Source organism: Solenopsis invicta, chromosome 4, assembly GCF_016802725.1.
Source record: "Solenopsis invicta isolate M01_SB chromosome 4, UNIL_Sinv_3.0, whole genome shotgun sequence".
Lineage (NCBI taxonomy): Eukaryota > Metazoa > Arthropoda > Insecta > Hymenoptera > Formicidae > Solenopsis > Solenopsis invicta.
The window spans coordinates 10,830,159-10,854,975 of NC_052667.1; the positions used below are offsets into that span (position 1 = coordinate 10,830,159).

General features: G+C 30.5%; 1 protein-coding gene across 2 annotated transcripts in view; it reads right to left on the reverse strand.

Annotated features, from left to right (window-relative positions):
• Positions 1-333: 333 nt before the first annotated feature.
• Positions 334-24,817, reverse strand: part of LOC105194006 (E3 ubiquitin-protein ligase Su(dx)) — a 108,338-nt gene continuing 83,854 nt past the window's right edge. Inside the window, exons 5-12 of one of the 2 annotated variants that reach the window (XM_039448292.1) lie at positions 24,280-24,511; positions 21,638-21,945; positions 21,108-21,350; positions 20,317-20,476; positions 12,487-12,761; positions 3,985-4,210; positions 3,211-3,307; positions 334-941 (exon numbers count right to left, since the gene is read on the reverse strand). In XM_039448292.1, coding sequence (XP_039304226.1) covers positions 769-941; positions 3,211-3,307; positions 3,985-4,210; positions 12,487-12,761; positions 20,317-20,476; positions 21,108-21,350; positions 21,638-21,945; positions 24,280-24,511 — 1,714 coding nt within the window. In that variant the 3' untranslated portion in view covers positions 334-768. The remainder of the gene's footprint in view (positions 942-3,210; positions 3,308-3,984; positions 4,211-12,486; positions 12,762-20,316; positions 20,477-21,107; positions 21,351-21,637; positions 21,946-24,279; positions 24,512-24,817) is intronic. The other variant, XM_039448291.1, reaches the window with a different exon arrangement.

Below are 24,817 nucleotides of genomic sequence, written 5' to 3' on the forward strand. Positions count from 1 at the left end.
GCCGCGCGCCGTTGCCTACGAGCTAGGTGCGATGGCGCGGTGTCACCACACATTGGCTTAGACGTTTTATTTTATAAATCAATAATTATAGCGAATATCACAAAATGGTATAAGACTTTTTTGTCCCTTTTCATCTCCTTTATATTCTCAAAGCGGTAGGTTCCCTAGTTTCCAGACACCCTGTATATATGTATGTGTGTGTGTGTGTGTGTGTGTGTGTGTGTGTGTGTGTGTGTGTGTGTATGTTTATTCCCTTAAACCATTTTTTATAGCTTCTATTTTTTTCGAGATATTTGCCTAAAGCAATAAAAATTAGAAATTCTGTATGTTATGAAGAAATATTAAATTGTATATTTTATTTAGTTTCTAACACATATTTATATTATTGTTAGTTTTATTATAAACTTCATGTTCTATTAACGTTCTATTTAATGCTTAAGGTTAAGTTAAAAATGTCGATAAAATACGAAATATGTTGAAATAAATTATAATAGAATAATATTATTACATTTGCATATAATTTACGACATTTCATACAAATATTTTGGAACAATATGTCTATACACATCTTCAATTATTTGCAACTTTTACAATTTATTACTATAACTGCTCCAAACAGATTTTCTCCAAACAGATTTTGAATGTAGCATGGAATAATCATTTGTCGTCGGTTTACGATACTACTACGTTAAATTTTGTTCGCATCCACTAATCATACACAGAATGTAGCGTACCTACCACATTAATCATTAATTAATATATTCACAATTATTCTTGGCCAAAGCCTTCCGTTTCTTCAATTGCATAATTCAGCTTCTCTACTAATTGGTCGTAACTTTTATAAGGTGGTAAATCTAATCTATTGAAACAGGTATGTGATCTTGGTAACCAGGTATCCTTTCCAAATTTCTCTATACAAAATCTTTGTGGCCCGTTGCTTCCTGTAACACAAAAGTAATAATAATTCAGCAGAAACTCCATATTGTTGTTATAGAGGAAGGTCGGAGCAAGACAGGATAGCGGGGTAAAATGGGATATCTTGCGATTCAAATGCAAAAATGCACAATCGAGCATACGCGTTAGATATAGTCCCTCAGTCGTTGTAAGTTACCCACGAGTTAGCAAAGTAGACAGCTGCGTTACTGAGTTAAATCATAATTTATATTTTTTATGATTTTGCTTATGATTTTATCTCATTTTTTCATTTGTATTATGTTATAGTGGTTCCCCTGTGAATGTATGTGTTTCTGATATAAAATTTAATAGGCTGTAAGGTAAGAATGTTACTTTCTACTTTTGTAAACAGTGTTTGGTAAATTGACATCATTTTAATTAGACGAAAAAGGGCAAAATGAAGTAGAGGAAAGTAAAGCAACTGTACGCAACGAGATTATGTATATTATATCTGACAATTGATCACAGCTATTCGCAGAGCAATTTTTCTCTTCAGATAGCCAATTAGCGATATGGATAATCGAGTGTCACTTGAATAGACTTATGTCTAATAATCTCATCTATGATAACTTTAATATCACTCCGTGTTTCGATTAACAAACGGCTTAAAAAGAAAGCGTGTCTGCTAAGGAAATAAATTGCTATAGTTTGCAGAACAACCATGAAGTAGGATAAGGAGACCGAATTTTATGCTCAGAGAGTAGCAAAAGTGGACCCGAATTTCGTCGTAAAAATGAGTTTGGTATTTGGTCACTCGCGTCGCATGATCGTTAATACTACCATTTCTATTGGTTCTAAGCATGATGGATACTCCTACCACGGGTTCTAAGGACTATTAATCAATAGAAACGGTAGTACTAACGATCATGCAACGCGAGTGACTAAATACCGAACTCATTTTTACGACGAATTCGGGTCCACTTTTGCTACCCAAAGTTCGGTCTCCTTATCCTACTTCATGAGAACAACACAATCAAGAGAGAAAGATATGATGTATAAGTCAAGAAAAAAACGTTAAATCCTTCGACTGTACATGTGGATTTAAGACATTCGACACAATGGATCCGTTCTGAATTGTGCATGAAACGCATAGAACACAATTCGTCCTTATTGTCCATTAAACATTTAACAAGGATATTGCTCAAGAGGATAATTCAAGACATACCCAATATAAAATTTTCTTAAGTTATATTACAAAAAAAAACAATTATTACAAAATATTGAATATTATAAAAACTGCTATACGCTAACCGCCTGATAGAAAACAGTTTCTATTTTGTATTTGTTTTTAAGTACTCCATCTTTGCCTGCTGGGATACTTTATCTTACCTTACCTATGAGATGAGGAAAAATGCCTTTAAAAAATTTTTTAAAATAAAGTTTATAATTTTAAATAAAGTTTATAATTTTAAATAAAGTTTATAATTTTTTGAAGATTTATTTAACCAGAGTTATATTGAAAGATTGATATCTAAGAATATTTAAGAACTAAAGATAATTCGTTGATTATGAAAATCTAGCTCTCTTTTCATTATCAAACCTTAACTACCTCGTCTTCTTCCATCTTCCCCTACTCTCAAATGTCACAAAATATCAAATCTGTTTAATTACCAATTCATGGTTAAAAATATTTAAATTAGTAAATATTAAGAACGAGGAATACATATCAGACTTTTAATCTTGACCATGCGGAAGAATTTTATCACTTTGACAACTCATTATTGCTTCTGCGCTAATGAGATTTACATTGTACTTAACAGATTCGGTTTTTTTTTTACCATGGTTCTCTAAAATATTGTAAGATGCTAAGCAAGACTCTGTGTAGTCGAAATGTACATTTTTATATATTAAGAATTTCGCTCGAATAAATGAATATATTAAGATAACATCTGTAATTTATTACATGCTCGTATATAATCGTTAAATTATAGAATTATAGTCGTTAAAATATAGTTGTGTAATTACGTTCTAATTACGTTTGTAAATAAGCGAACTTGTCCTCTACATTTCGTTATTAAATATTAATTTAAAATAGATTTAAATATAATTTTTAATAATAATATAATTTATTATAATTTACTATTATAATAGTATAATTTATAAATTAATTAAAAATATTAATGGATTCATTTTTAGTTAAAAATCTACCTACAATTTTCAATAACTTATTTAATTAAATTTATATATTTCTAAAGTGGAAATATAAGCGACCCATTATAACATATTCTCAATAAAAAGTGTTTCTCTGTAACTTACCCATCAATTCAGCAAATCCACCTACAGGTACACGGCAAGTACCCGTTACAAATTGCAGTAATCTAGCTCTCTTTTCGCTATCCGTTCTTGTCACAAACTAAAATACAAACGTATATTTGATACATGACATGAAATATAATTGCGATAAGTTTGATTAGTGTTCTTAATTTTCAAAAAAAAAAATCAAAGAAAAAGGTACTTTTTTTATAAAAAAAAAAAAACGAAAAAACAATTATAATAAAATATTAATATTCTTAATATTCCAGAAAAATAAAATTAAGGAAAAAATCCAATTTTTCCGAAAAATGTGGAAAAATACATTATAATAACAGCGGAAGATTTATTGATTATTGATTACTTATTAGAGCTTTTAAATGTGAAAATCGTAAACCCACTAATGTAGAGCATAATACAGATAGTATTTTAAAAGAACAAAATTTGGAAAAAGGTTTTTCCCTCAAATTTCCTAGAAAGAAAGAACATTAATATCGAATTTGATTGGACTAATGCGCACTGGTACATTAAAGCCATTGTACATTGATCTAATCTAAGTGTAAAAATAAAATGCAAATATTTTGAATGATAAAATTATATATTTTATTAAACAGCACAATAAAGTATATTGAAGATTTTGCAGTTTAACGTTTTATATATTTATATATTAATCACATCTTTGCGTCGATTTGTGTATCACGGTTTTAATGTGCACTAATGCGCACTAGTGTGTCCAACCGAATTCACTAGCTCGATACAATAATATTAAAAATATCATACCTGCCAAAACCATAGGATCTGTTTGCTACTACGAGTATAGTGTCTATATATAGTATTGCGCTGCCAATCTTCAACGTCTATCTCTTGCATACCACAAAGCATAAGTTCCAATTCACGTTCATCGAAATACTTGAGCCATTCGAGCGGTACGACCGAATTGAAACCTTCCAAAAATGCCTTCGTTTGCTCTTCTATACCTCTCGTCATTCTCCACTCCGTCATCAATCTGTCGAACATTCATTAATAAAAACTGATTTCTCACAAGTATGTTTATAGAGAAAAACATTAGTGTCAGATTCAATTAATATTCTATTTAACAATTATTGTTTTTTTATATAGAGTATTCAGCAATAGATGAGAAAAAATTTGAGTGATTTTAGATGATAAAATAAGACAAAAGTCAAAAATAACAATGTTGCGATTAAACTTCGTTTTTTAATTATACATGTTTAATTATAAATATTCACATAAAAAGTGCGTAAACTATATGAATATTTGACATTATAATTAAAAATATTTAAACAATAATAAGGTATATCAAACTGACGAAATTAAAACACAAGAAGGCCTATGTCAGTCACAGTGGCTTTTGACAAATAATAATTTTTAATTTTTACAATTTTCAACTCAAACTGTACGCCGCATATTCGTCAAACTTGAAACACAGTCATAAAACCCAAATAATAATATTAATGCATATATAATTATAAAATACTTTACTGTTTTTTCCGGGGAAGAGGGATATTATATACGCTTCTAAAAGCATTCATATTACTATTTCGGCTTCATGATTGTGTTTCAAGTTCAACCAATATGCGGAGTTTGAATTGGAAATGGTAAGAAAATTAAAAATTATTTGGCCCCAAAAATCGCTGTGACTGACATATGCATTCTATTCTCGTATTGTAAAAATATTTAATTATAATTTTAAAAAATTATAATTAAAAATAATTAAAAAGTCTCAAACAAAATTTTATTATTCTTGAATTTGCAATTCTGAATATTTAAATATTTACGTAAAGTTCTTAAAGCATATAAATATTTAAATACAGGATGTCTGAAAAAGTTCACTTATGCTCTTGTGGGTTGATAGAGTAAGTTAAACTGATTGTGAGAAGAAAAGTCCTTTACCATTTTTTAAATTTCGCAAAAATTACCAAGATAAAAATTAGCAAAGTTGACGAATGAGCGCATACTTTCCCTACCCAGCGCGCGCGGAGACAGCCTAGTGGTCGCCTAGCTAGGAACAAACGGCGTGGCGAGGGAACGAGCAGTTCAGAACGGGAATCTATTGCTGCTTCTCCCTCTTCACCGCGCTGCCTTTGGCTTGGCGATCGACGGGCTGGGTCCCGCGTGCGGTGAATAGGGAAAGTACACACTCATTCGCCGACTTCACTCATTTTTATCTCGGTAAATATTGCGAATTTTGAGTCTTCCAATTGGATAGCGTTACAATGAAAACGAGTATCTAACGGGTGAAAATAAAATAGCAGATTAGTGCAACTGCAGAGCGAAGAAAAGGAAAAAGCGGGAGAAGAAGGAAGATAGTGAAGGAGAAAAGCCGAGGTAATAAAGGGAACAAAAAGACAGGAAGGATTGAAACACAGAAGGATCCAAAATCTGAACGAAAGTTTAGGTTAGAAAATTGTGAGAAGAGAGCAAGGTGAAATAAGCAAGAACGAAGAGATCACAGAGAGAAGAAATAGATGGCGCTGCCGGGAAGGCCGGCAGGAGGTAAGGCGAAAGGGGAATACAACAGCATAGAGAAGTACGTAGCAGGAGGAGAAGAGACAATAATAATTGCACCGAAAAAGATAGGAAAAGAGATCGAGCAAAATATTAGTCAAAAGGTGGAAAAGATGATGGAACAACTCGATCAGATAAGAAAAGAATGGGAAAAAGAAAAACAGACAAGAAAAAAGGAAAGAAAAAGAAGAATAAAAGGAAGAGAAGAAGAATCTGGAGAATAGAGAGGAGAATAGAGAACCTGGAATGGGAAAAAGAGAAAAAAGATAGAGAAAAACGGAAAAACAATATAATAATGAGAGGGGTAAACAAATGGGAAGAAAATAAAATTGAACAAGAGGCAAAGGAGTTCATAAAGAAGAACCTGAAAATAGAGGTGGACATAATCAAAGCATACAAAGTGCAAACCAGAGGAGATAAGTGTACAGTAGTGGCAGAAATAGGAACCTGGGAGCAAAAGAGAGAGATAATGGTCTAAAAAAAAAAGAGCTAAGAGCAGGAATCTGTATAGACAACGATCTAACGAGGCTGGAAAGGGAAATGCAAAACCAACTGAAGGAGAAAGCAACGGAAGAAAGAGAAAAAGGAAACTAGGTCAAGGTAGGATTCGGAAAGATTAGAAACAGATGGTATCGATAGAACACAAGAGAAGAAACTAGAGAAAAGAAGAGGAGGAGAAGAATGAGATACAAGCGGCGAGGATGGAAAAGGGAAGGAAGGGGGATTAAAAATTTGCTTTTGGAATGTGGCGGGACTAGCTAACAAGTGTGAGGAGGCATGGAAATACTTAGAAGAATTTGATAAAATAGGTCTAACAGAAACGTGGATAGATGAGAAAGGATGGAAGAAGATAGAAAACAAGGTCTCAAAGGAATACATTTAGAAATGCATACCGGCAAAAAGGGAACATATAAAAGGAAGAGCAAAAGGCGGGATCGTAAAGGCAGTAAGAAAAAGTCTAGAACAAGTGGAAATCAAAGAGATAAACGGAGAAACGGCAGAAGCTAAGCTGAAATACAACGGAAATGGTTGGAGGATCGTTACGCTTTATAGCCAAAAGATAGAAGAAACGGTAGAAACCCTAACGGAGCAGATACCAGAGGAAGAAGAAAACTACTTACTGATAGGAGATTTCAACGCAAGAACAGGTAACAAAGGAGGCCCGATAGAAGAAAAAGGAAAAGAGAGAAGTGAAATCAGACGGTCCATAGACAAAGTGAGTAATAGAGAAGGAAGGATACTACTAAACAAAGTAGAAGAAAGAGGCTGGACAATCTTAAATGGAAGTATCGATGAGGAAGGAGGATGGACATACATAGGAGGGTCAGGCATGTCGATCATAGACTATATAATAGGAAGTGATAGAGCGATAGGAGAGGTAAAATCGATGAAAGAAGGAGACAGAACAGAGTCAGATCATATTTCATTAGAAGCGGAGATAATAGAAGCACAAACAAAGAAGGAAAAAGGCGGAAACAAGACAAAGAAAATAGAGAAGTGTCTGGTCAGAAGAAGGAATAGAAAACTACAGAGAAAATTGCAAAGACTGGGCGAGCACACAAAACGAAACGGAAGATATACGGAGGAAGATAAGAGGTAAAGTAATCCATAAAAAAGCAGAAAAAGAAGATTACGCTGTAGAAAATAGGAAAAAGAGAGTGGTACAATAAAGAATGGAAGGATAAGAAAAGGGAATTAAGAAAAACTCTGAGAAATCTAAAGAAGGGAAGAATTGACAGGGAAGATTATATAGCAAGGAAAAAGAAATACAAAAAATGATGCAAAGAGCAGAAAAAGAGGAAATACGAAAAATTAAAGAGTGAGAAAGAGGCGTGGAAATACATTAATAAATATGGAAAGAAAAGAAAGGAGAGGATAAGCGACGATATAAAGATGGACAAATTGAGAGAGTACTTCATTGGATTACTCCGGGGAACACAGAGAAAAATAGAATTAGAAAAAGGTAAACAAGAAAAGGGAACAGACATAACGAGAGAAGAAAAACCAGAAAACATAGAGAAGACATAGAGAAAAAAAAAACTTAAAGAACTAGAGAACTTAAAGAAATATTGAGAAAGTTAAAAAAAGCAAAAGCTTCAGGAGAAGATGGAGTAGAGAACGAAGCGTGGATACATATGTCACATAAAATAGGAGAAGAATTCTGAAAATTGATAAATAAAATATGGAAAGAAGGATGACTACCAGAAGATTGGAACAAAGGCGTAAATAGCCCAATACACAAAAGAGGAGAGAGAAACGAAATAAAGAATTACAGAGGGATAACGCTAATGGATTCAGCGTATAAAATGCAAGTATTTTGAACAAAAAGCTAGAAGAGAAAACAGAAGATAAGCTGAGAGACACAGTTCGGCTTCAGGAAGGGAACAGAAGCCATGGATGCAGTCTACACGGTGAACTACATAGTAAACAGAGAACTAAGTAAGAAAGAAAAAAATATTTGCATTTTTTGTGGATTTAAAAGCAGCCTTCGACAAGGTGAACAGAAAACTACTGATAGAGATGATGGAGAAGATGGAAATAGAAACAAACTTGAGACGGAGGATCACATAAATATATAGAGACTCGTAACGTAATAAAAATAGGAGAAGAGGAATCACAAGAATTTTGGACAGAAGGACTCAGGCAAGGATGTTCATTAAGCCCAACCCTATTCAATATATGCATAAAAGATCTAGAAGAAAAGATGGAAAAAGGGCAGGTTGGAGGAGTCGGAGTAGGCAAAGAAAAAATCTGGACTAAAACATATGTAGACGACATCGTTTTGTTAGCAGAGAGACAAGCGGAACTAAAGGAGATGATGAAGAAATTCAGAAAATACTTAGAGAAAAAGAAGTTGAGCTTAAGCTCAGATAAATCGAAAGTACTGGTTTTCGAAAACGGAAGAGGAAGAAGAAAATATAAAGGAAGTCGAAGAGATAAGATATCTTGGCTACATGCTGCAAAAAAACGGAGGCGCGGAGAAACAAGGGAAAGACTGCGAAAAGCAACAATAGCGATAAAAAGGACATAGAGCATAGGAGAAAGAATATTTAAAAAAGACTATAGAAGAAAAATAAAAATGTTTGAAGCACTAGTAGGAAGCGTGGCCCTATATGAGGTAGAAGTGTAGGGCTGGAGAGACGAAAAAACACTAGACGGAATAAAAAGGAAATACGCGAAATGGATATTAAGTCGAAACATAGAACTATATACTGCTGGAGAAGACAAAAATGGAAGAGATCAGAATACAGGCGATCAAAAGAGTACACAGATATGAAGAAAAAGCAAGACAATCAAAGAAGAAAATAGTAAAGGAATGCATAAGGGATCTGGAAAAAAGACTGCCAGAAGCGAAAGAAGGAAGATGGGAAAGAAAGAGGAAAAACATGTTAGAGGAGGCAGGAATAAACAGGGAACAATTAAGAAGAAAAAGAGAGGCAGGACACGAGGAAACAACAGAGAACATCCTGAAAGTATTAAAAACTAGAGAAAGTAGAAAAAGACAAGGATAAACGAATCCAGATATAACATTAATTACAAAGCGATTATACCAGAAGAAAGGCCAAAATACCGAGGGGAGGATGAAGAAGAAAGACAGGTATCTCATAGGAGAAGAAGGAAAGGGGCTACAAACGATGAAAAGGATAGAAAAAGTGAGGATGGAGACAACCAGAAAGGAGAAAGAAGAGAGAGAAAACAGCAAGAAGAAAAAAGTAAAAGTTAAACTACACCAAAGACAATGCTTGCAACAGTAACTATGGAGTCAATTTCAACGACAAAGTCAATTTTAAGTCTAATTCCGATGTTGTAATTTTGTTTTTGTAATTTTGTTTTTTTTAAATTTAATCTAATTTAGAGATAATTTTGATTAAGATTTTGATTTTAATTCTAATCTTAAGTTTAAGTATGAACTGACAAGGGGAGGATCAGGTGAGTCACCCTGAGATTTCGATCCCAATTTTTTTAGTTACTCTGGAGACGAACAAAAAGTTTACGTCTCCCGGCGTTTGATCGAATAGACCTTAGTTTCGAAATAATAAATTTGTGAAAATTGGATATACCGTGGCGCGACACATGAGCTTTCCTGGTAACTGTTTTCCCAACCAGTGCAGTCGGCTCCGTGCTTTAGGTGCTTGCTTCACAATCGTAAGATCCGGGTTCGCTCCCGGATATGTGCATTTTTTTTTTTTTTTTTTTTTTTATAAGTGTATTTATTTATCTTGATGATATTGATATAGTATGCAAATTCAAAATAGAAAATTTAATTTAATATCACTTTCTGAACACTAATTTAAATTTAATTTGAAGGGAATTTGAATTCAAGTAATAATATTTGAAATAATAAATAGGTAGTAATAATAATAATATAAAAGTTATTTGAAATGGATAACATATAAAGGCAACGTATCTAAATTTACAAATTATTTAAATTTAACACTGGTATTTTTCTTCTATGATTAATTATTTTAAAAACTAGAATTTTAAAATATTGTTAATATTATTTCCAATTAAATTTTAAAGTAAACAATTTGAAAATTTAGATACGTTGTCTTTATATGTTATCCATTTCAAATAACTTATATATTATTATTATTATTACCTATTTATTATTTCAAATATTATTACTTGAATTCAAATTAAATTTAAATTAATGTTTAAAAAGTAATATTAAATTAAATTTTCTATTTTAGAAATTTGCATACTATATCAATATCATCAAGATAAATACTTATTAAAAAAAAAAAGTATTGCACACATCCGGGAGCGAACCCGAATTTTACGATTGTGAAGCAAGCACCTAACGCACGGAGCCGACTGCACTGATTGGGAAAACAGTTACCAGGAAAGCTCATGTGGCGCGCCGTGGTATGTCCAATTTTCACAAATTTATTATTTCGAAACTAAGGCCTATTCGATCAAACGCCGGGAGACGTAAACTTTTGGTTCGTATCCAGAGTAACTAAAAAAATTGGGATCGAAATCCCAGGGTGATTCACCTGATCCTCCCCTTGTGAGTATAATATGAAGACTGATATTTGTGTAAGATAAACCAAGGCAATTTAACTGATAGAAAGAAGTATTAAAATAAGATTTAAGTGTTAAGTTTTAAGAACTATATGTAAATGTATACTAAAAAGAATGTAACCGAAAGCCATCCTAAGCCGCAAGGCAAATGGATTAAATAAAATAAATAAATATTGCGAATTTTGAAAAATGGTAGACTTTTCTATTCAGTTTGGCTTGTTCTATCAACCCACGATACTACAGGCGAACTTTTCCTGACACCCTGTATATATACATATATTATAATGTAAAATATATATATACATGTAATATTTACTTTTTAATACTAACTGCGTATTAAAATTCATTAAACTGACAGAACTAAAGTTACATTTATTGAAAACCCCATATCATCCTCTAATTTTATATCATAAAAATAAGCATTATTCATGTTGTAAAATTAATATTATATTATAAATCCGAACCAACAGAACTTTTTTTATAAAAATATGATCCTTGAACTTTAATTTTTAAATCAGTTTTCTATGATTTTTGAAAGTTATAATTTTTTAAAAATTGCCCTACATTTGTCATAACTTTGTTCACATATTTGCCAAAATTACATAATTTCACCATTTGTTATTGCTATTTCACTTTTCAATCACGCACTAAAAGGTTGAAACTAAGTAAAATTATGATTGAAAACTATCTCATTGTACTCTTTAAAATTATGATTGAAAACTATCACGTGTACTCTTTAATAGAAGCATAAAATGCGAGTGACCTCACAAAAATTTACAAAAAGAAAACAATCAGAACATTTTTTTCTATCCTTTGTAGTTTTGACGGTATAGGCTAAAGAAGAAAACCGATTTTCATCAAAGAGGCGTTTCACCCCCTAAAAGTGAGGTCGGGCACGTATAAAAAAATACATGTCCCATATTTTATCTATAATATAACATATTAAAGATTTCCAACGTCAAAATCGATGGAAGACTTCCATACTACACGGGCAGATGCATGCGTTGGTTTTTAATTATTATTATAAAATAGAAATATCGCAACATGACTTTATCATATACCATTCAAATCATAATATAATAAGCTTTATTTTGCTTATAAATAAAAATAAAAATGTTGAAAAAAATAGGTAAAAATAAGTGGCAAAAAAAATTTTTTTATTGCTGTTATAAAATACTTTTCAAGTCATTTAACTTTTAATTAAAACATTTTTCTCTATTTCTTATAGTTCAGACGATGTATGCCAAAAAAAAATCTTCAAAAAGGTGTTCACCCCCGAAAAGTAAAAACAGGCACATATAAAAAAATATGTCCCTTATTTTTATCTGTACTACAACATATTAAAGGCTCGTCAAAATCATAGGGGGACACTTCGAAACCATTCCTTGTTAGATTAATAACTTTTTTATTTTTCCAATTTTCCTCGATTATTTTTAAATTCTCAACTTCCCTGATTTTCTTTGACCTAACAATCCTGGCCATTTTCCATTTTATATGTTTTTCTCTTAACTCACAAAAAAGTTATTGAATAGTGAATATATTTTTCTTGAATTACACAAAATTTTTCTATGTAAACAAGTTATGTCTGTTTAAGGCTACATAATCTCATTTCAATAGTTAACATTTCAAAAATAAAGATGTTTTCAAAATTAGAATGTTCTCTGCGTATGTAATTTTCTTTTTTATATAAATTTTTAAATTACAATCATTTTTATTACAAAAAAAACATACCTGATGTATTCTTCCTTATTGTCTTCACCTACTCTAACTTTGTCACCACCTTCTTTCAATTCGTGATGTATCACCTGACCAAGAATTTCAAAATCTACACTATAATATAATTCTAGGCCACATTCATCGATGTTATTTTCTTTTATCCAAACGAGGGATTTGTAGAATTCTGGATCGATGGATTCTATATCCTTCATTACTAACTTTTTATTCAACATGCGCTTATAAAACGGCATCGTAAATCCACTATATATAAATCGGCCATGATAAAGAGCCTGAAAAAATTAATTTACATAGTATAATTATAATTCATATACAGTACTTATTAAATTTATATAATATATATAAGATATAAAATAATTTCATATTTATATAATTTATGATTCTTGAGTATCGTTGCGGCCACATTGAACTTGTGACGTCATAAGCAAAAAATTACAAAAAAGTTTCTTGCGTACCATTTGTAAATAAAGAGAATTTGGATAAAACAAAAAATAATGAGATTCCTTTAAAACACTTGTACAAATGGGCCTCAACTCTCCTTTTCCCACTTGACAGTCAATAAATAGTAATAAAATGCACGTGAAATAAAGTCTATTCAGAGAGGAAAATACACGGAAAGTTGTTGAAAGAAGTGAAAAATGTTTTTATGTATAAAATTCAAAGATAATTTTACTTGAGGTCTAATTTTACAAATTTAATAAACACGAGACAAGCCGCATTTTCACAATAAAGTACATGCAATGAAATGATATGCAAGACAAAATTTCATCGTCAACATGACACATTTCACGCTTATTAGTTCTAATTTTTTCCGCGATACCTATTACATCAACAAGTTCTCAGTTGATTACTCAGAATCTTAAATAATATAATTATAGTATATTCAATGTTGTGCTTAAATAATTTAAAATTATTTACATAAAGATAAGATAAATTACATTAAATATATCTTAAAGATAAAGATTATTTAAATTTATCTAGATAAAAAATAAAATTATATGTATTAAATTCAAAAACAGGATTTGTGTACAATAAATTTAAATAGCAGATGGGTCATACGGTTATAGCCATAAGATCTGTACTGAAATAATATTTCATATGTGATTTTACATACAGTACGTTTTATTTTAACACTAAGTTCGTACTATGACAATATAACCTAATTTTTATTTAAAAAATTATATGATTTTATCTAAATAAAATTATTTTCAAATAATATTGCTGTTGAACAAAACAATTATTTAGAATATGATAACAATATATTTATTTTTTTTATTTCTAAATCTTTATTTCACAAAAACAAAAAGTTCTTTATAAACAATTTAAACTGACAAAAAATATTCCTTTTTTAATTTAAATCAATACAAGCAAATAAATCAAAGTTAAAAATATAAAGACTATAACTCATATTATACACCGAAAAGTCTACATTAATTTTAATATCAGCTTTACTGTAAATTTAAGAATTTTTTGTATCAAATTCTAATATTTTCTTATAATTAATATATCGTATATGGAGAATCATCAAATGTTATTACAGGAGTATGTCGAGAAATAAAACTGTGAATGTTTTATTCGATTTTAACGAAACAATTTTAACGATATGCTATAATAAGGATCAAATTGGTGGTTATGACAGTCAAAATTGCCAACAAAGTTAGGTACTCTAAAGTAGTTAGTGACGCAGAACTATACGTCACGCAATGGAATTTTCGCCTATTTAGCTAGTTTTGTTTGATTTCTTCCATATGGACATCATTTAAACAAGATTAAGATTCCAGGGACCGCTTTAGATAATTATTTTGTAGACGTTATTCAACTTCCGGTGGTGGAGATTGATGAAGAGAAAATCGGTGAGGAATTAGTAAACAAGGAGTTCGTTCAAGTACAGGACGAGACTTCATCAGAGTTATCAATCGATGAGGTGGCTGAAATAATTGATCAAAATAAAAATAAAATAAAAGATAAAAGTAAAATCAAATTATTCGCAATCACATGAGCTGCAGAGCGATGTCCAACCAGTCTGATCATCTTGGACTACTTAACTTCGGTGATCATTTTGAATGTCATAATCATCGATTTAACTCCTATTATCGTTAGAATTGTCTCGATAAGAAAAATCAAATAAAATCATTTATTAATAGTTCCATTTTTGCTCATTTTTCTACATACTCCTTTGTCGGTACGAAAATAACGTATATCGCAATACAGATTTATTATAAAAATACATAACTTACTTAGAAATGTACACCAGTATTAATCTTTGAAGAACTTTAATTTTCTTATTTGTATTTATGCAATCGCGAATCGGGGAGCTATGCCACCAACGAAGAGTATATTAACTATTAATATGTCTATTTTTATGAATATGTACATCAATTACGTATTAATCTTAAATATAATGTTGCATTTATAAGAAATTATATTTTTGTTACACAAAATAACTGAAAATTTCCATTGAATGTTTGTTTATAAGCAATTCTATGTAAATATTAATAACTTTAACTCTCTTTATCATAAACAAATTTTATATTTACACAAAATATATCGTTTACGGTAAAGTGATCTATTTAAATTGAGTAAAAATGTACTCTTATTAATAATTAATATAAAATTCTTGATATAAATTTTGTACGAAGAATTAGCTTTAATATAAAGATATTTTTATAAAAATAATTTCATAAGAATTAATTTATACAATCGTGTTTATTACTATTAAACATCACAAATTTATATTTCTAACAAAGAAATCGAGTTCAGATTTGATATATTAATATTTATTGCGGATTTTTTTCAGTGTATAGTGACAAAATTCCTTGTAAATTTTGGAATTTATAATTTTCAGATCATTCTTATATTACACTGCTGACCGGTGTAATCTCAGATGCGTTTAATTATAGCTTAATGAGCAAACAATCTTTTTTAAATGTTTTCTAATGTTTATTTTTTTATTAGTTATAAATTGTATAGCTTTATTGTAAAAATATTTATTTTATATTAATTATATATTTATTTTACATTAATTCTTTATTTAAGATAATGAGGGACTTCCTAACGAAGGAAAGAGGAATATAAAAAAAATAATAGGAAGAATAGGAGAAATATGTAGGGAAACCAGAGGTAGGGTTAGGGTGGAAAAATAGATGGAAGATAGAAAAGAGATTTTGGACTACAAAAGAGGTTGTGCAGGGATGAGTCCGTTGTTTAATTTTAGCGGACTTGGAAGATGAAATAGGAAAAGTTAAATGGGGAAAAATAAGGCTAACAAGGAGATTCTGTAAACTGTGAATCACGGAGTTAGATGAGCCTTAGTTTATTCGAAAAGGGGGAGAGGGGGGTTGAGGGTATAAAAAGCGTCAGAGCATTTGCGTGCATGGTTTTGGTCCTTTGTTTCAGAGATATTTGCATGTAAAGTTTGGCATTCACCGCGTGTATGTTAAGTACTATTGTGCGATAGGTTAAAGCATGAAGCGCGGTGGCTGAGGAGATTAAGGTGCACGCCTTCTATTTTGTCCTCGACGTGAAGAGAGGTGTTCAAAACCTCGCAGTGTCAATAACATAATGAATAAAAATAAATAAACTTGAATAAATATGCAAACTTTCTGATTATTACATTTTATTTCACGTAACAAATAATATATATAACAATTAATATCTTGCTAAGAATAATAAAATTAATTTCAATTGATAAATATAGCTATTATTAAAAAAAGAAAAATTGAGGTTTCGAACACCTCTCTTCACGCGGTTGCCGAGGACAAAATAGAAGACATGCACATTAGTCTCCTCGGCCACCACGCTTCATGCTTTAACACTTTAACTTACCGCATAGTAGTACTTAACATACCGCGAATGCAAAACTTTACATGCAAATTTCTCTGAAACGAAAGCCCATGCATGCAAACGCTCTAACACTTTTTATACCCTCGATCCACCTTTTTGAATAAACTAAGCTCATCTAATTCCGTGTTTCAGAGTTCGCGGCATCTCCTTGTAAAAGAGGGTAGGGTCTATACATTAGCATATGCAGATGATCTGATAATGGTAGCGAAAAATGAAGGAGAAATGAAGAGTATGATAGAAAGATTAAAAATGTATTTATGTGTAGAGAAAAAGATGGAACTGAATGCGAATAATGCAATTTGGAAGGGAAAAAAGGTTAAGAAAGGTTAAGTGGAAATGGAAGGGGAAGAGAAAAGAAAGAAAGGATAAGAAAAGCTGCGGCGATGATGAGGCAGATATGGGAGATTGGGAAAAGGAGATTTGGCAAGGACTGAGAGAGAATATAGCTCTTTGACAGATTGATGTGGGTAATTATGGGATATGAGATAGAAGAAGTGAGAAGAAAGGGAGAGTATAGAGAGGCAGAATAAAAGGTTTTTTGAAGTGAGTACTGGGAATGAAAAAGGTAACGCCGAGATATACAGGGTGAGGAAAAAGTACCGGAACAGCGAAACATCTCAAAAACTAAGTATTTTAGAAAAAAGTTTCAGATAAAAAGGTTCCAAAAGATTTGTTTACTGATTTTATCAGTTTGACCTTGGATGACGTTAGCAAGGTCAGATCAAAATCACATTAACTTTTTTAAATGGAATACCCCTTGATTTCAAAATCTAATAGCTAGAGTCAAGAGCTTTCCAAAACACTATAAATAAGTTTATTTTCGTTAAGTATGTTCCGACTTATCAGGCTTGAAAGTTACAGTACATTGCAGCTTTCAAGCCTCATAACTCTGAAAGTATTTAATGAAAAATATTTATAGTGTTTTGTTAAAAGCTCTTGACAACAGCTATTAAATTCTGGGATCAAAAATAGGGTTTCATTTAAAAAAGTTAATATAATTTCAAACTGACCTTGGTGGCGATGCCATCCAAGGTCAAACTAATAAGATCATTAAATATATCTTTTGAAACCCTACAACTTTTATCTGAAACACTTTTTTCTAAAATGCTTAGTTTTTGAGATATTTCATTACTCCGGTACTTTTTCCCCATCCTGTATGGTTAGAGAATTGCAGAAGAAAAAGTTAAAAAGCAGAGTATTGAGAAGGCTAGTGAGATTGAGTTAAGATTAAAGTAAAGGTTAGAAGAAGGAGAGAGGGTTGACATAGGAATGTATGAGAAGTTGAAGAAAAGTCGAGGTAAAGGGAAAGGATTTAGTAGGATGTTGAAAAGAAAAAAGTGTTTGATGAAGAGGGATGAGTGGAAAAAAGGTGAAGAAAATTTGGGAGGGGAGAAAGCTAAAGGAAAGAGAGGTGCAGAGACAGAAAAAGATTAAAAAATTATAATAGATAGTACGAAAAGGTTAAAGAGAAAGAGATGCCGGAATATCTAAAGAAAGGATGAGGAGAGAGTAGATGGAGAAAAGTGCTGAGATTTAGACTAGGGAATAAAATTACAAAAAAAAATATTGGATAAAGAATGAGAAAAGGAAATGTAAAATGTATGGAAATGAGATGGAGACATGGAAGCAAGTATGAGACAGGTATAGAGATTGGAGAGAGGGGGAGGGGAAAATTTGGCAGGAGGTATGTAGCAGAATTGGAGTCGATGGAAACGAAGACAGGAAAAATTGGATGAAAGAAATAGAAAGGGAGCATTGTGTGAGTGAGAACGCGAGAGAGAGAGAGAGAGAGAGAGAGAGAGAGAGAGAGAGAGAGAGAGTGAATGAGTTAGAGAAGTGGAGAGGAAAGAATGGAAAAGTGAGTGGAAAAGGAAATGTAAATGAAAGTGGAAGTTTCCAAAAAGCAAAGTAGGATAGGGTGATAAATATGACGAATGTGCGCGCGTGCGTGTATGCGTGCGTGCGCATGTTATGAGGGATTTGCAGTATAAAAATGTAGGATAGACAGTATAGAAAAGAGCGGCGTTGGTTAAGTTAAGTTTAAGGTTTCTGAGTAGTCGACGCGACCATATTGTAATCGTAACATCTTATGTAAGATATTATACGTAAAAGTTCCTTATGTGCCATTTGTAAATAAAGAGACTTAACAAACAGATAAAACAAAATAATGCGATCGCTTTGAAACACTTGTAAAAATGAGCCTCACTTAGTTTTTCCTTCCTTGACAGTTAATAAATAACCGTAAAAGGCACGAGAAGCAAAGCCTGTTCAGACGGAAAACATAAGGTTAAGTTGAAAATTTTTGTGTCATTTGTAAATAAAGAAAATTTAAATAAAAAAAATAAGTTTGCTTTAAAACACTTGTAAAAATGAGTCTTAACTTTCGATTTTTTAATCTAACAGTCTATAGTCATAAAAAACACAAAATAAAACTTATTCAGGCAAGAAAATACTGATAGCTGAAAGAAGTGAAAAATGTGATTTTATCTATAACATTTAAAGATAACTTTTCTTACAGCCAACTTTTACGAATTAGATAAATACGAGACAAGTTACATTTTCACAATAAAACATAATAACAAAATAACATGCTAGACAAAATTTCATCGTCAACATATTAAGTTTTACATCTATAATTCTAATTTTCTTCGCAATACTACGTCGCCACCATCAACATAAAATTCTTGGCCGACTACTCAGAAACCACGCGACGTTGGTATTACAGATTCTTTTTTTTCAAGCAAAAGTCGAACAGCACGCGGTCGCGTACGGGGGGAAAAATAAGTGGCATAGCGCAAAGGTCAGGCTAGTGTGCTCTTTGTCCAACGCACCCATTTGTCTTGTCCTTTGACTTTAGCGCTATCTGCAAGATCTGTTATTTACTGTGTTTCACAATAACTGTTCTATTTACTGTGGTTAATCTTCGTTGTATGCATAAATTTTCAAGTACGCAAATGTTTTAATGTGCGTGTGTGTGTGTGTGTGTGTGTGTGTGTGTGTGTGTGTGTGTGTGTGTGTGTGTGTGTGAAGGGAGAGAAACTGTTGTGTGTTGTATCAGCTGAGCGCAACAGGCGCTTCACGACACACCCGCGTGTAACGGTGAGTGCGCCGCACCTGCATACCACCTGTATTCGATCCGTGATACGCTAACTTAATCGGCTTATGTTTCAAAATCTAAGCGTCTACCAAATTTTTGTCAAAAGAAAAATCGTCTTAAAATTCGACCAGAAATACGTCCCTTGAAGGACAACGGGTTATTCTAAATCACCCTGTATTTCTGTTACTTTCAATATTTAAATAACGTTTTATTATAATACTTTAATAAATATATTGTTCAAATTAACTTTATAACTAATAATATTGATTCTTTAGTGCATAGTTCTGTTATACATTATTCAATTAATATAATCCATAATAATGTTCTTTATTGTTCTAAATTGACGTTGTATGTTTTATGACTTTTCAAATTTTGTACTTTTGATAAGTTAGATCCATATACATATTGTAGAAAGATTATTGTATGGCATTAGTTCATATTATTATTTTTTTGTTTTTTTTACTTTCTCCAATTTAATTTTCAAATCTCAAGTGACTTTTCTTTGCTAATATGTTTAAAAAAATTAAAAAGCATGTGTAATAAATTTTAAAACTGCATTAAAATTCTTTAATCTTATCTGGAATTTGGTGTGAAATTCCTGGTAAAACCTGGGATTCTCAGAGAATTTATAAAATTTGAGTGGACATCCCAGTTAACATTATCTTAGATAATTTAAAACAAATAACATTTCTGCTATTCAAGATAAAGATGAAGATAATATACGTTATAATAATCTAAATAAAGGCAAAACAAAACAATTTCTTTATCTAGATGATTAATTAGATAAGTTTATGTAGATAATGGTAAACACTGAGTAGTATATATATATTTTTTTTTATATATAATGAGACAAAAAATGTATTTTTATCTATAAAATAAGAACCTACCATTGCAATAAATCTTCCTATAAATTTGAAATACTGCAAATGATCAGGATTGACGTATGATGCTGGATTTATTTGTAGACTGTAATTGCTTTTGTTGGCATACTCGAATAAGCAATACATCGGATTTAAAACTTCGTGACTCAATAAGAAGAACCATTCCCTGGAAATTAGAACAGTTTAACTTTTATACAACAAACATTGAAAACTATACAAATGAGCTGTTATAGCTTTTCGTGCAAAGTGAATGATTATTCGAAACATAGTGGCTTTATGTAATAAAAGAATTAACTTCGACATGTAATCTCCCTTCCCCCTCCCTCTTTGCTTCTCTCTATTCTATAATAAATTTCTTATTATATATTTAGAAGATTTATGACAACTAAACAAATCCATTCTTAAAAAAAATCTAAGTTATAGCACCAAAACATTCTCTATCAACAACATTGTAAACAATTTTGTTCTGTCAAAAATCGATCAGGAAATATAAATATATAATAAATTAAAATTTTCGCGAGAATCAAACAAAGCCAGAAAATTTTTAATTTTTTTTTAATAACTCCTCAAAATATTTAAAGCCAATTTCATATATAAGAATAAATTGTTAAATAAATAATAACTGTAGTAAATAACTGTTGAATTAATAAGTCAAGCTTTCAGGAAACATCTTTAAATCATTGAAGATAATTTTTTTTTTTGTTTCCTAAAAGTTTAACGTTTTGATTTGTTGGTTTTTTTATAGAAACCCTTCATATGGTTGGTTTTTATAGAAATTCTTCATTTCTATGTCATACCTGGATACACCTCCATAATCCAGACCCTCCTCTCCTTTGAATATTATATATAATCGTCGTCTTAGTGCGAAAGCCTCTGCGTTCATTATTTGATGATAAGAATCCTCAAACAACGTCTGCCGACTAACGCTAATCTTAATATGATTAGGCAATGCATTAGTCTGGCACAAGAATCGGAACTGAGACAGTTTCCATCGGAATGATCTTTCGTACGCTCTTGGAACGCGATATACACCTTTCGGGCTGCGGAAGAAAAATAGGATATATTGATTATTTATTATTTTGCACTGTGCAACAATTTGCTCTAAAAAAAAATTTATGAAATAATAAAAATTTGACATTTCATTAAATTTGATAAAATTTTAATTATATTTCATTAAAAAATTATGTTCTACGTTTAATGAAAAGATAACATTTTAATTCAGTAAAGAAGAAAATTTTATTAAAATTATAATGAATTTTTATTGAAAATCGACATTTCGTCAAAATTTCATTAAAGATTTTTCGCTAGGGTGATGCGACATACTAACCCTTTAGGCGCACCAGGTCTCGGATCCTGAAACGTTGTCGTTCGAGTGTTGTGATCAACAAAATATCGAACTCCATCCTCTGTCAACCGTATTTCCCAACCGTCCGGCAACGGTGGCTCGTCCATTCCAGTTTCTTGGCCTTGTGTTCGAGGATCTTCCCATTGCGTGGTACGGTTTTTATGATTTACATAATAAACTCTTCCTTCCGGTTGCTTCCGTTTTTCCCAACCGGCCGGTAATGGTCCCAGAGCATCATCATCGTCAATCATAGACGTCGATGGACCAGCAGCAGCTTGATTACTATGAGCCTATGATAATAATATGACAATACAATCAGTACAAATTTTTGAATAAATCTAATTTATAATAGATCATTGACCGTTATAAATATATAACTAAGTAGAAATAATCCCTATTCAGTCAGAGTTTGGTTTAGTGCTTAATATATTTTTGTAATTTCATAATTTATAATTTTGTAATTGTGTAATTTTATATATTTTGAAGTTCATTGAACTGCGCGCCGAATAAATTTTCAGTAAAATATAATTTTAAATTGAACAAAAATAGTAATATCACAATATTAAATTGATAATCAATTTTATAACAAACATCTGTTATGACAATGATTAGAGATGTACGAACTATACCAATCACTGTATTTTCACAATCTTATAAAATTATATTTAAAGCAGGGCTTGGGATATAAGTTAATATTTTTTTCATCTCAATTACGTTAATCGCTTATAAAATTAATTTAATTAAAAGTTGTATGAATGAAAAACAAGATCTGACAAGGAAACACAGGGAAGTGTCCGCCTCAAATTAAAACGAGTTTTTAATATGTTGTAGTACAGATAAAAATAAGGGACACGTATTTTTTTATACGTGCCCATACGCACTTTAAGGGGGTGAAACACCCCTTTGAAAAAAATCGGTTTTTTTCTTTCGAAGTGTATGCCGTCGAAACTATAAGAGATAGAAAAAAATGTTTTAAATGAAAGTTGAATGGCTCGAAGAGTAATTTATGACAGCGGAAAAAATTTTTTTTTTAAATTTTTTTTAATACTTTCCCCCACCACTTACCTATTATTTTTCAAAATTTTTATGTTTTTATAAGCAAAATAAAGCTTATTTTATTACGAATTCAACGGTATATGATAAAGTTACGATACAACATTCCCATTTTTCAAAAATAATTAAAAATCTCTCGATGCGCACCGTACGCGCACCCGTCCGCACGTTCGTACGCTACAAAAGTGACTCCCTTCGATTTCGACGTGCCTTTAATATGTTGTACAGATTAAAATAACGGACACGTATTTTATATTTTTTACACGTGTCCTAATACACTTTTAAGGGTGAAACACCCCTTTGAAGAAAATCGGGTTTTTTCTTTCGAAGCGTGTATCGTCGAAACTATAAGAGATAATAAAAAAAAAACTCCCGACTGCTGCCAAAAGTTGGTTTAATAACAAGAATTAAAAAGTTTAAGATTAAAAATTAATTAATAACAAAAAAAATTAAAAATTTAAAAAACAATTTAAAAAATTATAAAGTTAATTAAAATTAAATAAAAATTAAAAATTAAAAAGTTAATTACAAAAATTACAAAATAAGCTTTATTTTGTTTATAAAAAAAATAAAAATTTTGAAAAAAAATAGGTAAGTGGTGGGGGAAAGTATTAAAAAAAATTTTAAAAAAAAATTTTTTTTTCCGCTGTCATAAATTACTCTTCGAGCCATTCAACTTTCATTTAAAACATTTTTTTCTATCTCTTATAGTTTCGACGGCATACACTTCGAAAGAAAAAAACCGATTTTCTTCAAAGGGGTGTTTCACCCCCTTAAAGTGCGTATGGGCACGTATAAAAAAATACGTGTCCCTTATTTTTATCTGTACTACAACATATTAAAAACTCGTTTTAATCTGAGGCGAACACTTCCCTGTGTTTCCTTGTGAATTAAAATTTCGTTAAAATTAAATTTAATTTAATTAAAAGTTAAAAAGCATTATTTATATTGCATTAGAATATTAATAATTTTTAAAAATTAGATTACTCTAAATAATAAAACAATTACAATATAGATCATTAAATAAATTAATATTTTATTCATAACTTAATTTATTGATATTATGAGTTTAGCTGTTCTATAAATAAAATTTATTTATTTATTGAATAGAGTTAATCTCTGCATCGCAATGAAATCCTATATACATCATCTTGATTATACTAAGTATACAAAAGAATTCAAATTTTTGTCATTATTTTTAATATTTCCCTTAAAGCACATATCTATTTCTTATAAAAATAAATTTTGATCCAAGTAGAAAATTGCAACTAAACTTAAACATTACTTTCAAATACAATAATATAAAATAATCTGTAACTTTTTAAAAAATTTTTTCATTATTTTAAAAATAGATATAATATATCATTAATTAATAAATAAGTACAATAAAAAAATAATTAAAAAATTGTGTTAATATCTTTATTTATCTTTTTATAGATTAGTGTGCTTTTTATTTAATAATATAAATGTCATATTATCTTTGTTCCTCACTGAATACTCTTTAAAAAAAAACAATATATGTCTTGTGTTGACTGATATCGTCAAATGAAAAGCATCCTTAGTTTGATTACCTGAGGATAAAGAAATCTTTGATTGCCTTGTTGAACAACATATTGTCTTTCGCCTTGCCAATGTTGAAAATGTTGCAATCTTTCTGTATTCGGCCTCTGCCATGTGGTACTCCTTGTGTTATGATCAACATAATAAATTCTACCCCTCGGGTCGCGACGAACTTCCCATCCAGGAGGTAAAGGCTGCGGTCTCTCCCAAGATGTGCTTCGGGTATTATGATCGACATAATATCTGATAGTACAACAGAAGAAATAAAAAAAAATAATAAACATTTTCAAAAGAGAATTTTAAAAACAAATTTTTTAAACATTTAAAAACTATTCAATATAATAAAAAGTTTATATTAAAATTTTTAACTTTTAAAAATTTTTATATTAAAATTATAACAAAATTACTTATATTTATCAATGTTAATAATATTTTTAATTATTTTTTAATTTTTGAAAATTTTTAAAAATAATTATTATTAATATAGATAAATAGAAGTAATTTTATAACTCAATCCTTAAAATTGTTTTAACATTTTAATTGATATTT